Consider the following 12978-nt stretch of genomic DNA (forward strand, 5'->3'; position numbering starts at 1 on the left):
TTATTAAAAAATAAGAATTAAAAAGGCTTTGAAAAACAATAGCATTTCAATAAAATTATATTCCGATGGCATTGACACTGATTTCTCTCGTTTTTTCTCTGGCATGTGATCACGTGTCTCATATGTTACATTTACATGATCAAATCATAGCATCAGAACTAATGTCCACCTGGCAACACTGATGAGATCCGACATCAAATCTTGTTGTGGAAGATTTTTCTATATTCAAAGCTGTTGAATATTGATGTTGTTCGTTGTCCTAATTACGGTTCCTGACGCGAGTGGGTTTTCATCCTCCGTGTTTGTAATGACGTTTCAAAGGGAAGCGTTTTTTTCTTTTTTTTGCTCTGGCATTGGTACCGGTACAAAGTGTTGGTTGGCAGCTATGACTCAGCAATACCACATCAGTGAGATAACACAGAGTGAGAGACGCACACGCCAAACAAGAGTGGAGAGAAAAAAAAAAAAAGCGGGGTTCAGGGGCTGCCAATGTGTGCCACTGGGCCCGACTGGCCCTTGATGTCTGATCCAGCCTGACAGCTGGTACTACGTGAGCAGCCATTGGCTTCGGCAGATTGTAGCTCATATGAGGGATGGAGACAAAAAAAAAAAAAGAAAAAGGGCTCTCATGTGTAACGCCATGTGAGAAAGGAAGGCTGGTTGCCTAGGATGTCGATGACAACAGAGGGGAAGAAGGGAATAGAACGAGATAAGAGAGGGAGGAGAGCAACAATGGGAGGGATGGAGGGATGGAGGGATGGAGGGAGGGCGACCTTGGTAACGGTCAGAGACACCTGCCTACTCCTACAGATTGTCACCAAACAGCCACCACACACACACACACACACACACTCGCTCGCAGCGAGACTGACTGACTGACTGTGTGGAGGCAGTTTCCACGGCAACCGCTCCGGTTGCTTAGGAGATTGTTATGAGTGAAGATCAGTCAGTAGGACGCAGACTGAACGCTCTCGTCCCGATGACATTGTGTGTTTTTTCGTGGAGATAACGGCCCGAGGGGTCGACGTTGTGAGGTGGTCGGCGTTTTTTTCTGTGTTTTTTTATTCATTATATCGAGTTCATGAGATTGACAATGAGTTTAAGGTGGAAATTGGAATTTGAAATGTCATCATCATCGGAATCAGTTTTTGTTGTGCTACGTTGTTACATGCAAAACAATTCTAAATAAAATAAATAATAAATAAATAAATTGATCATTTAATTAATAAATTAAATTTAAAAAATAATATAAATTATGACAAATATATACATAATATGAATATAAATATATATATATATATATATATATATATATATATATATATACAGTATATATATATATATATATATATATATAAGTGGTTGCAATTCTAAGATGTAACTGGAGAAGAAAAAAATAAATAAAATGAAAGTAAAAAACTGCAAATAAAAGGCAAACAAATAGTCTTTGGAGTTTTAAAATGCTAAAATGCTCTGATAAATCTCGTATTTTTATGCTTAAAAGTATTTTGTGTACAAATTTGTAAGTGTAAAAATAGAAAAGTTTGCCTAGTGCCTCTTAATTAATATGTATTATTCAATTATGGGATAAAATGACTTGATGCCATTTAAAAATGTATGTTCTAAAATTAAAAATGTGTTTTGATCGAGAAAATAAATTCCCCGATGCAAAGGAGAATAATATTTCACACAGTATTTTAAGTAATTTTTAATATTGCAAAGAGGATAAAAACACATGATTTAAACTCTAGGTCTTGGGGTCATATTTTGAGCCTCAACGAATAAAAATTCAATATACAGTACAAATTATGATCATATTCCCTGTTGAATCTGAGTGATTTTGATTTGCTTGCAATTCTTTCAAAAAGCCAAAACAATAAATATTACAGGAATAATGCTTTTCATAATTAGTAATTAGAATTAGAATTGACGAATTAGAACAATTTGAGTAGCGTTTTAAACATCAGGTTCCCTGTTTACTCTTTATACCACTTGATGAATTAAATATATCTCCTCTTTCATGCAAGTGTGGTTCAGTCAACATTGTTTTATGACACTATTAATTCTAACCTTAAAAGTGCCGCAAGCCTTAAATAATCTTGACTCTTGGAAGTTGATTGTATGCCATGTTTTTATGAAGTCATGACTCCTTGGCAGAGGTATTCGCTATCTCTGTGCTTTTTTTAACTAGCAGCTCTAGTTGAAATAAAAGCACCAATAGTTGTTAAACAGTTAAATATAAGCGAGAAATTAAATAGCTGCGATTCAAAGAAAATAACAAGTGGTTCCGTATGTTGCTTTTTACAGATGATGAGAACCTTTTTTTGAACGAAAGTAACGTTGTTTTGTCCCCACAGTTCAAGAGGATGTTGAACCGAGAGCTGTCCCATTTGTCAGAGATGAGCCGCTCAGGGAATCAGGTGTCAGAGTACATTTCCACCACCTTTTTAGGTAAATACGAGCAGCCGTTTTATTCACTCTTTGAAAGATCAAATTCTGACCGATCCTCGGGTTTTGCTGCTCGGCCCTGCAGATAAGCAGAACGAGGTGGAGATCCCGTCGCCCACCTTGCGGGAGAGGGAAAAGCCCATGTGTCACATCAGCGGCGTGAAAAAGCTCACGCACAGTTCCAGCCTTTCCCACTCCACCATGCCTCGCTTCGGCGTGAAGACGGAACATGAGGATTCACTATCCAGGGTAATGATGCCGGGATTCAATCTACAGATCAACATGGACTCTGACGGGTGTTTCTTTTCCCCCTCAGGAGCTGGACGACCTAAACAAGTGGGGCCTTAATATCTTTCGTGTGGCAGAGTTCTCCAACAACCGACCCCTGAGCTGCATTATGTTCGCCATCTTTCAGGTGAGGCTCGTGGTTTTCGAAGCTATCGCCGTCCCGTGTGAGCAACGGTTGTTTCCCCCCCGCCACAGGAAAGAGACCTCCTGAAAACCTTCCGCATCCCTGTGGATACGTTTGTCACCTACGTGATGACCCTAGAAGATCACTACCATGCCAACGTGGCCTACCACAACAGCCTCCACGCTGCCGATGTCACGCAGTCAACGCATGTTCTGCTATCTTCACCGGCTCTCGATGTGAGTCCCCCCCCCTTTTTTTTTATCTCGGTCTCGGTCGACTTTGATGTCGTGCCTTCCTCTTCGACAGGCTGTGTTCACGGATCTGGAAATACTAGCTGCTTTATTTGCTGCTGCCATACACGATGTGGACCACCCGGGGGTCTCCAACCAGTTCCTCATCAACACAAGTGAGTTAAAACTGGTTTAAGAATCAACAGATTTGTTAGAGGTGACCTGGGCCCTAGTGTGTGGCCCTCAGGAGGTCTCAATACAACTAACTAATGGCTATTTTATGATATTTTTTGCTCAATAGTTCAACAACTTGTTAAAGATCCAAGAGGGTTTTTTTTATCTTCTTTTTTTCTTTTATTTGCCCTATTTGTTCGTATTTTCTTCTCAAAATAAACTACGACTATATTTTTTAATTAAATGTATATAAAAAATGAAATATAACACACACAAAAAAATGGTTTTCTATTATGTTTAATTTACTAATTATTTGATTTATGGAAATTAAATTATGCATTTTGATTTTTTTCCATTTTAAACAAGCTCTCTTTAGTCATCTCTTTTTCCTTTGGCCTGATGGCCCCTAACAACAGTCACATAATCGGACAGATTATATTCTTATATTCTAGATATAATATATTAAGTCGTCATTTAAGTTTAGTATAAAATATTCCTAACGTGTATTATTTCCTTTATTTGTTTATATATATATTATTTTTACAGTTGGCAGAATGTAATGATTCTATCTACTTTATAAATCATATTTTTGCATACAAAACTATACTCATATTTAAAGAAACAAACGTCGAAGTATAAAGGGAACACTTTCTATAATGAAATGTATTAAATTTGTGAAAAATAATTTTGAATCAATATGTTTCTGAATGCTGTATCTATAAAGGACTTTCTAGAATTGTGGAATTCTAGCTAAAAGTGACAAGAAAGTGATTTTTAAAATATATATATTTACAATGAAATGTGTTATGTAACTGAAAACACTTCAATAAATTGTTTTAATCCTATTTAATACTTATTATATTACACATTTTACCCAGAAGGCAGCAGTTTGATCGATCAAAGGTTGCTTTATGTTTAGAAGCTTCAAATGTAGGTCAGAAGGAAGGCTGTTTCCCCGTGGTTTTGTCAACTCTCAATGGGATCTTTAGATGACTGAACGTGCACAAGGTGGACTCCAGATAGCTAGGATTAGGACGTTCACGAGTCAAATGTGACTAAAACACTGGGATCCGTCTGCTGCAGACTCAGAACTGGCTCTGATGTACAACGACGAGTCTGTGCTGGAGAACCATCACCTGGCTGTGGGCTTCAAGCTGCTTCATGAGGACAACTGTGACATCTTTCAGAACCTCAGCAAGAGGCAGAGACAAAGTCTGAGAAAACTTGTCATTGACATGGTGAGTTTGACCTTTTTATTTGCTCTCATCCTCCCTTTCCTTGTGCAACACTTTTTTTTTCCTCTTCTCTTCGCCTTTATTTACTGCTTTTATGAAACTCATTTGTTGTCTTAACCTCCACCTGATGATTGATATCAACATGTCTAAAGTGACAACTGATAACAATTTTAATATAAGAAATTATATTTTTATTTAAAGAAACATCTTTACAGTATCAAGTGCATCCAATGAAATTGATAAAAAATGTGTTAGAATATGTTGCAGCTTATGTATAAAATACTTTCTAAACTAAATTCTTGATAAAACTGACTAACAAGTGAATATTTATATTGACAATGACATTTTAACACACATTTTGTTATTCAAAAAGCTACAGTTATTGTTTCACTTCTATTAAATACTCCTTAATGATGTAAATTCTAAGGTATTATTTGAGTAGATTTGTATGTTTTTTTTCATTTCAATTCTTGCGTGTTGAGTCATCAAAAATCGGACGACCTTCAGCAAATGTATGTTTAAAAAAATAACATTTTTAACAAGATACTTCCAAACTTTCAGCCGAAAGTGTTTTATAGAAAAGGGTCTATTGGGCCATTTACAGCCTGTGACCAACATTCTGAACACACATGCTGAACTTCAACATCAAATAGAGGGTCGTAGGAAATCACCCCACAGTCCACATGGCAATTAATCTACGAAAAAAAAACATGATCAAAGTGCCATTTTGCTTTATTGGAATTCCTAGAATCTGAAAAAACTTGAAAAAACAAAAAAGCTTAACAAATGTGTTTGAGGAATCCCTTGTGTTGTCTCTGGGTCATGGTGAATGACCTCCCTGGTTATCATAAATACATATGCTGTGGTGGAGGTTGTTTGGATACCACAAACACATTGTTTACAGGCTTTTGGGTCACCTTGACCCTGAGATAACACAAGGGATACCACAAACACATTGTTTACAGGCTTTTGGGTCACCTTGACCCTGAGATAACACAAGGGATACCACAAACACATTGTTTACAGGCTTTTGGGTCACCTTGACCCTGAGATAACACAAGGGATACCACAAACACATTGTTTACAGGCTTTTGGGTCACCTTGACCCTGAGATAACACAAGGGATACCACAAACACATTGTTTACAGGCTTTTGGGTCACCTTGACCCTGAGATAACGAATGGGATACCACAAACACATTGTTTACAGGCTTTTGGGTCACCTTGACCCTGAGATAACACAAGGGATACCACAAACACATTGTTTACAGGCTTTTGGGTCACCTTGACCCTGAGATAACACAAGGGATACCACAAACACATTGTTTACAGGCTTCTGGGTCACCTTGACCCTGAGATAACACAAGGGATACCACAAACACATTGTTTACAGGCTTTTGGGTCACCTTGACCCTGAGATAACACAAGGGATACCACAAACACATTGTTTACAGGCTTTTGGGTCACCTTGACCCTGAGATAACACAAGGGATACCACAAACACATTGTTTACAGGCTTTTGGGTCACCTTGACCCTGAGATAACACAAGGGATACCACAAACACATTGTTTACAGGCTTTTGGGTCACCTTGACCCTGAGATAACACAAGGGATACCACAAACACATTGTTTACAGGCTTTTGGGTCACCTTGACCCTGAGATAACGAAAGGGATACCACAAACACATTGTTTACAGGCTTTTGGGTCACCTTGACCCTGAGATAACACAAGGGATACCACAAACACATTGTTTACAGGCTTTTGGGTCACCTTGACCCTGAGATAACACAAGGGATACCACAAACACATTGTTTACAGGCTTCTGGGTCACCTTGACCCTGAGATAACACAAGGGATACCACAAACACATTGTTTACAGGCTTTTGGGTCACCTTGACCCTGAGATAACACAAGGGATACCACAAACACATTGTTTACAGGCTTTTGGGTCACCTTGACCCTGAGATAACACAAGGGATACCACAAACACATTGTTTACAGGCTTTTGGGTCACCTTGACCCTGAGATAACACAAGGGATACCACAGACACATTGTTTTCAGGTTTTTGGGTCACCTTGACCCTGAGATAACACAAGGGATACCACAGACACATTGTTTTCGGGCTTTTGGGTCACCTTGACCCTGAGATAACACAAGGGAACACAAACACATTGTTTTCGGGCTTTTGGGTCACCTTGACCCTGAGATAACGAAAGGGATACCACAAACACATTGTTTTCAGGCTTTTGGGTCACCTTGATCCTGAGATAACATAAGGGATACCACAAACATATTGTTTTCGGGCTTTTGCGTCACCTTGACCCTGAGATAACACAAGGGATACCACAAACACATTGTTTTCGGGCTTTTGCGTCACCTTGACCCTGAGATAACACAAGGGATACCACAAACATATTGTTTTCGGGCTTTATCGTCACCTTGACCCTGAGATAACACAAGGGATACCACAAACACATTGTTTTCGGGCTTTTGCGTCACCTTGACCCTGAGATAATACAAGGGATACCACAAACACATTGTTTTCGGGCCCTTTGGGTCACCTTGACCCTGAGATAACACAAGGGATACTACAAACACATTGTTTTCGGGCCTTTGGGTCACCTTGACCCTGAGATAACACAAGGGATACCACAAACATATTGTTTTCGGGCTTTTGGGTCACCTTGACCCTGAGATAACACAAGGGATACCACAAACACATTGTTTACAGGCTTTTGGGTCACCTTGACCCTGAGATAACACAAGGGATACCACAAACACATTGTTTACAGGCTTTTGGGTCACCTTGACCCTGAGATAACGAAAGGGATACCACAAACACATTGTTTACAGGCTTTTGGGTCACCTTGACCCTTAGATAACACAAGGGATACCACAAACACATTGTTTACAGGCTTTTGGGTCACCTTGACCCTGAGATAACGAAAGGGATACCACAAACACATTGTTTACAGGCTTTTGGGTCACCTTGACCCTGAGATAACACAAGGGATACCACAAACACATTGTTTACAGGCTTTTGGGTCACCTTGACCCTGAGATAACACAAGGGATACCACAAACACATTGTTTACAGGCTTTTGGGTCACCTTGACCCTGAGATAACACAAGGGATACCACAGACACATTGTTTTCAGGTTTTTGGGTCACCTTGACCCTGAGATAACACAAGGGATACCACAGACACATTGTTTTCGGGCTTTTGGGTCACCTTGACCCTGAGATAACACAAGGGAACACAAACACATTGTTTTCGGGCTTTTGGGTCACCTTGACCCTGAGATAACGAAAGGGATACCACAAACACATTGTTTTCAGGCTTTTGGGTCACCTTGATCCTGAGATAACATAAGGGATACCACAAACATATTGTTTTCGGGCTTTTGCGTCACCTTGACCCTGAGATAACACAAGGGATACCACAAACACATTGTTTTCGGGCTTTTGCGTCACCTTGACCCTGAGATAACACAAGGGATACCACAAACACATTGTTTTCGGGCTTTTGCGTCACCTTGACCCTGAGATAACACAAGGGATACCCCAAACATATTGTTTTCAGGCTTTATCGTCACCTTGACCCTGAGATAACACAAGGGATACCACAAACACATTGTTTTCGGGCTTTTGCGTCACCTTGACCCTGAGATAACACAAGGGATACCACAAACACATTGTTTTCGGGCCCTTTAGCTCACCTTGACCCTGAGATAACACAAAGGATACCACAAACACATTGTTTTCGGGCTTTTGCGTCACCTTGACCCTGAGATAACACAAGGGATACCACAAACACATTGTTTTCGGGCCCTTTAGCTCACCTTGACCCTGAGATAACACAAAGGATACCACAAACACATTGTTTTCGGGCCTTTGGGTCACCTTGACCCTAAGATAACACAAGGGATACCACAAAAACATTGTTTTCGGGCTTTCAGGTCACCTTGACCCTGAGATAACACAAGGGATACCACAAACACATTGTTTTCGGGCCTTCGGGTCACCTTGACCCTGAGATAACACAAGGGATACCACAAACATATTGTTTTCGGGCTTTTGGGTCACCTTGACCCTGAGATAACACAAGGTATACCAAAAACACATCGTTTTCGGGCCTTTGGGTCACCTTGACCCTGAGATAACACAAGGGATACCACAGACACATTGTTTTCGGGCTTTTGGGTCACCTTGACCCTGAGATAACACAAGGTATACCAAAAACACATCGTTTTCGGGCCTTTGGGTCACCTTGACCCTGAGATAACACAAGGTATACCAAAAACACATCGTTTTCGGGCCTTTGGGTCACCTTGACCCTGAGATAACACAAGGTATACCAAAAACACATTGTTTTCGGGCTTTTGCGTCACCTTGACCCTGAGATAACACAAGGGATACCACAAACACATTGTTTTCGGGCCCTTTAGCTCACCTTGACCCTGAGATAACACAAAGGATACCACAAACACATTGTTTTCGGGCTTTTGCGTCACCTTGACCCTGAGATAACACAAGGGATACCACAAACACATTGTTTTCGGGCCCTTTAGCTCACCTTGACCCTGAGATAACACAAAGGATACCACAAACACATTGTTTTCGGGCCTTTGGGTCACCTTGACCCTAAGATAACACAAGGGATACCACAAAAACATTGTTTTCGGGCTTTCAGGTCACCTTGACCCTGAGATAACACAAGGGATACCACAAACACATTGTTTTCGGGCCTTCGGGTCACCTTGACCCTGAGATAACACAAGGGATACCACAAACATATTGTTTTCGGGCTTTTGGGTCACCTTGACCCTGAGATAACACAAGGTATACCAAAAACACATCGTTTTCGGGCCTTTGGGTCACCTTGACCCTGAGATAACACAAGGGATACCACAGACACATTGTTTTCGGGCTTTTGGGTCACCTTGACCCTGAGATAACACAAGGTATACCAAAAACACATCGTTTTCGGGCCTTTGGGTCACCTGTGACCCTGAGATAACACAAGGTATACCAAAAACACATCGTTTTCGGGCCTTTGGGTCACCTTGACCCTGAGATAACACAAGGGATACCACAGACACATTGTTTTCGGGCTTTTGGGTCACCTTGACCCTGAGATAACACAAGGTATACCAAAAACACATCGTTTTCGGGCCTTTGGGTCACCTTGACCCTGAGATAACACAAGGTATACCAAAAACACATCGTTTTCGGGCCTTTGGGTCACCTTGACCCTGAGATAACACAAGGTATACCAAAAACACATTGTTTTCGGGCTTTTGCGTCACCTTGACCCTGAGATAACACGAGTGTTAAGAGTCGCCAGTTAGCTGCCAGTATTTTGAAACAACACAGCGTCAATTAACCCTTGTCAGAGATAAAGGAAGATAACCCCTATTAACTTTGGGTCAAGGTGGCCCGGAAAAAAATGTGTTTGAGGTATCCCTTGTGTTGTCTCTGGGTCAAGGTGTACGACCTCCCTGGCTTCCATAAATACATATCAATAAATACATAAATACATATAAATACAATCCTTCTCCATTTCATTCCACTGTATTACTGTGTAATAAAGTTGTTCTAAAAACTGCTCATGTAACTATTTCAATGGCACTCGCAGGTTCTGGCGACAGACATGTCCAAACATATGAGTTTGCTGGCGGACCTCAAGACCATGGTAGAAACCAAAAAGGTGACGAGTTCAGGAGTCCTGCTTCTTGACCACTACACCGATCGGATACAGGTGAGGAGACAGAAAAACACTCTTGAGTGGTCGTCATAAATGTGAGTTTCGTCACGCAGGTGTTGAGGAACATGGTGCACTGTGCCGACCTCAGCAACCCCACCAAGCCTCTGGCCGTGTACCGGCAGTGGACGGAGAGGATCATGGAGGAATTCTTCCGGCAGGGAGACAAGGAGCGAGAGCGAGGCATGGAGATCAGCCCGATGTGCGACAAACACACGGCGTCCGTGGAAAAGAGTCAGGTGATGAGTCAGCGCTACACGCCGCCGCACGTCTTGTTCGGCGCCGTCGGTGGGCCGAGAGAACGATTCTGTCGCTCGTCTCCGATCGCAGCGGTTTCTACATTATTAATGCGGACTTACAGGGAGTCTTGGCTCGGAAAAGTATCAATTTATCTATACATTGTGATATCTTTTTTCCCACCGTACTATTCAACAACTGTGTTGATTTTTTTATTTTTATAGTTTATATTTCAATTAAATACATATAAAATAAAATATTGATCTACAATTAACATGGAAATATTTAGGGGATTTATTATTTTTTTGTGTTGCAATTAAACTTCCAGCCGATAGATGGCAGCAGTCATTAAAGCTAAAGGGTCAATTAAATCCAGCGAGATCCAGGCGATGACTAAGGACGAGAGGATACAGTTGAAGAGCTTTTAAAGCTGATTTTTTTTAATCAAATTTTGAACACAAAATGAAAACAGTAAGTAAGTAAGTAAGCTTTTAAATAAAAGCTTCTACTGGTTACACGACATTCATGATGTCTGATATAACATCTCTTTTATCGCAGTTGCGCTTCGTAACCACTAGAGGGTTCTGTCTCGATTCAAACACCTCCTATTTAATCCTTAATTCTAATTCCTTTAAGAAACAAGAAAGACGTTTTTATTTGTTCAGGCTTTTCCTTGATTTTCTGGAACTCCTGTTGTGTTATCAGTTTTATCTTGATCTTTAAAATATATACTTTATTGAATATTGTTTTGATTGTTTAAGCACTTTGTGACCCTGGTCTGGAAAAGCGCTATATAAATAAAAATGACTTACTTACTTTCTTACTTTCAAGCCCTTCCAATAGTAATTAGACAAAAACTATTTTATTCTCGTAGACCCACTTCAAATAGGTACTAAATCATAGCCAACATAACATACATCTTATTACCGTATTTTGCGTATTATAAGGCGAACTTAAAATCCTTCATTTTTAAAAAAAAAATCTACAATTTACATTTTAAGTCTTATGTTTTAATTCTGGTTTTACTTGCGTTCTTTTGTTGTACACAGTGCTCAAAAAAATGTACAAATGTTGGTAAACTACTTGGTCTCTGTCGTATTACTACGAGAAGCCGGACTTTTTAATTAAAATTACACTAATTTATGAATTAAAACGTTGTTTTTTTTTCAGATATTTTAACAATCCACAATTAAATCCAGCGAGATCCGGGCGATGACTAAGGACGAGAGGATACACTTGAGAGCTTTTAGAGCTGATTTTTTTTATCAAATTTTGACAACAAATGAAAACAGCTACGACTTCGTCGAGAGTCATGCGACACCAGATTCAATTTAAACCTTATCAAGCCCTTCCAATAGTTATCAGACAAAAACTATTTTATTCTTGTAGACCCACTTCAAATAGGTACTAAATCATAGCCAAATATAACAGATACATCGCAGAACTTTATTTACCGTATTTAGGGGATTATAAGGCGCACTTGCGTTTTCTTTTTCAAAAATCGATTTTTTACTAAATCATAGCCAACATAACATACAATCGTATTACCGTATTTTGCGTATTATAAGAGGAACTTAAAATCCTCCTTTTTAAAAAAAAAAATGCAATTTACATTGTAAGTCTTATTTTAACTCTGTTTTAACTTATGTTTTTTTTCTTGCGTTCTTTTGTTGTACACAGCGCTCAAAAACATGTACAAATGTTGCTAAACTATTAAGTCTCTGTTGTATTACTAGGAGAAGCCGGACTTTTTAAGTAAAATTACACTAATTTATGAATTAAAAGCGTTGACGACGGGACTCACTTCCTTCTCCCTTCCTCAGGTGGGCTTCATCGACTACATCGTCCACCCGCTGTGGGAGACGTGGGGGGACCTGGTGCACCCGGACGCGCAGGACATCCTGGACACCCTGGAGGACAACCGAGACTGGTACCAGAGCACCATCCCGCAGAGCCCGTCGCCTCCGCCCTCCTGCCAGGACAAGGACCTCAACGTCTGCATGGACAAGTTCAAGTTCGAGCTCACGCTGGAGGACACCTCGCAGCTGGAGCAGGACCACGGGGCGGACAAGGCCACCAACCACGAGGACGAGGACGAGAAAAAGGAGGACGAGGACATAACGGTGGAGGAGAACGAGGACATCATCGAGGAGGAGGAGGACGAGGTCGCGATGGAGGAAGAGGAGGCGGAGGAGGAGGAGTTGAAATCGGAGGCGAGGAGCGAGAAGGAGAGACTTTCCGACACGACTCCTGTAGAGGAGGAGGAGGATTCTTCTTCACAAGCTGAAGACACATGAAGTATCTCCATCCTCCCTTGCACACATGATCCTCATCGTGTTTTTATGGTCACAACCAAGACTGCAATGACAATACAGACCTTTGAGTATATTTTTCAACAACAAAAAAAAAAAAAAAGGGAATAAATGATGCTTAAAGAGAAGTTAAATACACAGCAACTGTAGATTCGGAGTCGTGG

The 12978-nt window shown here is 40.5% G+C and overlaps 1 protein-coding gene across 2 annotated transcripts in view; it reads left to right on the top strand.

Moving 5' to 3' along the window:
• pde4a (phosphodiesterase 4A, cAMP-specific) overlaps positions 1–12978 on the top strand; it is an 81260-nt gene that overhangs the window by 65674 nt on the left and 2608 nt on the right. For both annotated transcript variants that reach the window (XM_087809759.1, XM_087809760.1), the window contains exons 7-15: positions 2358–2451; positions 2534–2697; positions 2765–2863; positions 2932–3096; positions 3167–3266; positions 4348–4502; positions 10140–10262; positions 10322–10504; positions 12326–12978. The exon at positions 12326–12978 is cut by the window's right edge and continues 2608 nt beyond it. In XM_087809759.1, coding sequence (XP_087665885.1) covers positions 2358–2451; positions 2534–2697; positions 2765–2863; positions 2932–3096; positions 3167–3266; positions 4348–4502; positions 10140–10262; positions 10322–10504; positions 12326–12799 — 1557 coding nt within the window. In that variant the 3' untranslated portion in view covers positions 12800–12978. The remainder of the gene's footprint in view (positions 1–2357; positions 2452–2533; positions 2698–2764; positions 2864–2931; positions 3097–3166; positions 3267–4347; positions 4503–10139; positions 10263–10321; positions 10505–12325) is intronic.

The sequence above is a fragment of the Callionymus lyra genome, chromosome 15 (genome assembly GCF_982586985.1).
Source record: "Callionymus lyra chromosome 15, fCalLyr1.hap1.1, whole genome shotgun sequence".
Lineage (NCBI taxonomy): Eukaryota > Metazoa > Chordata > Actinopteri > Syngnathiformes > Callionymidae > Callionymus > Callionymus lyra.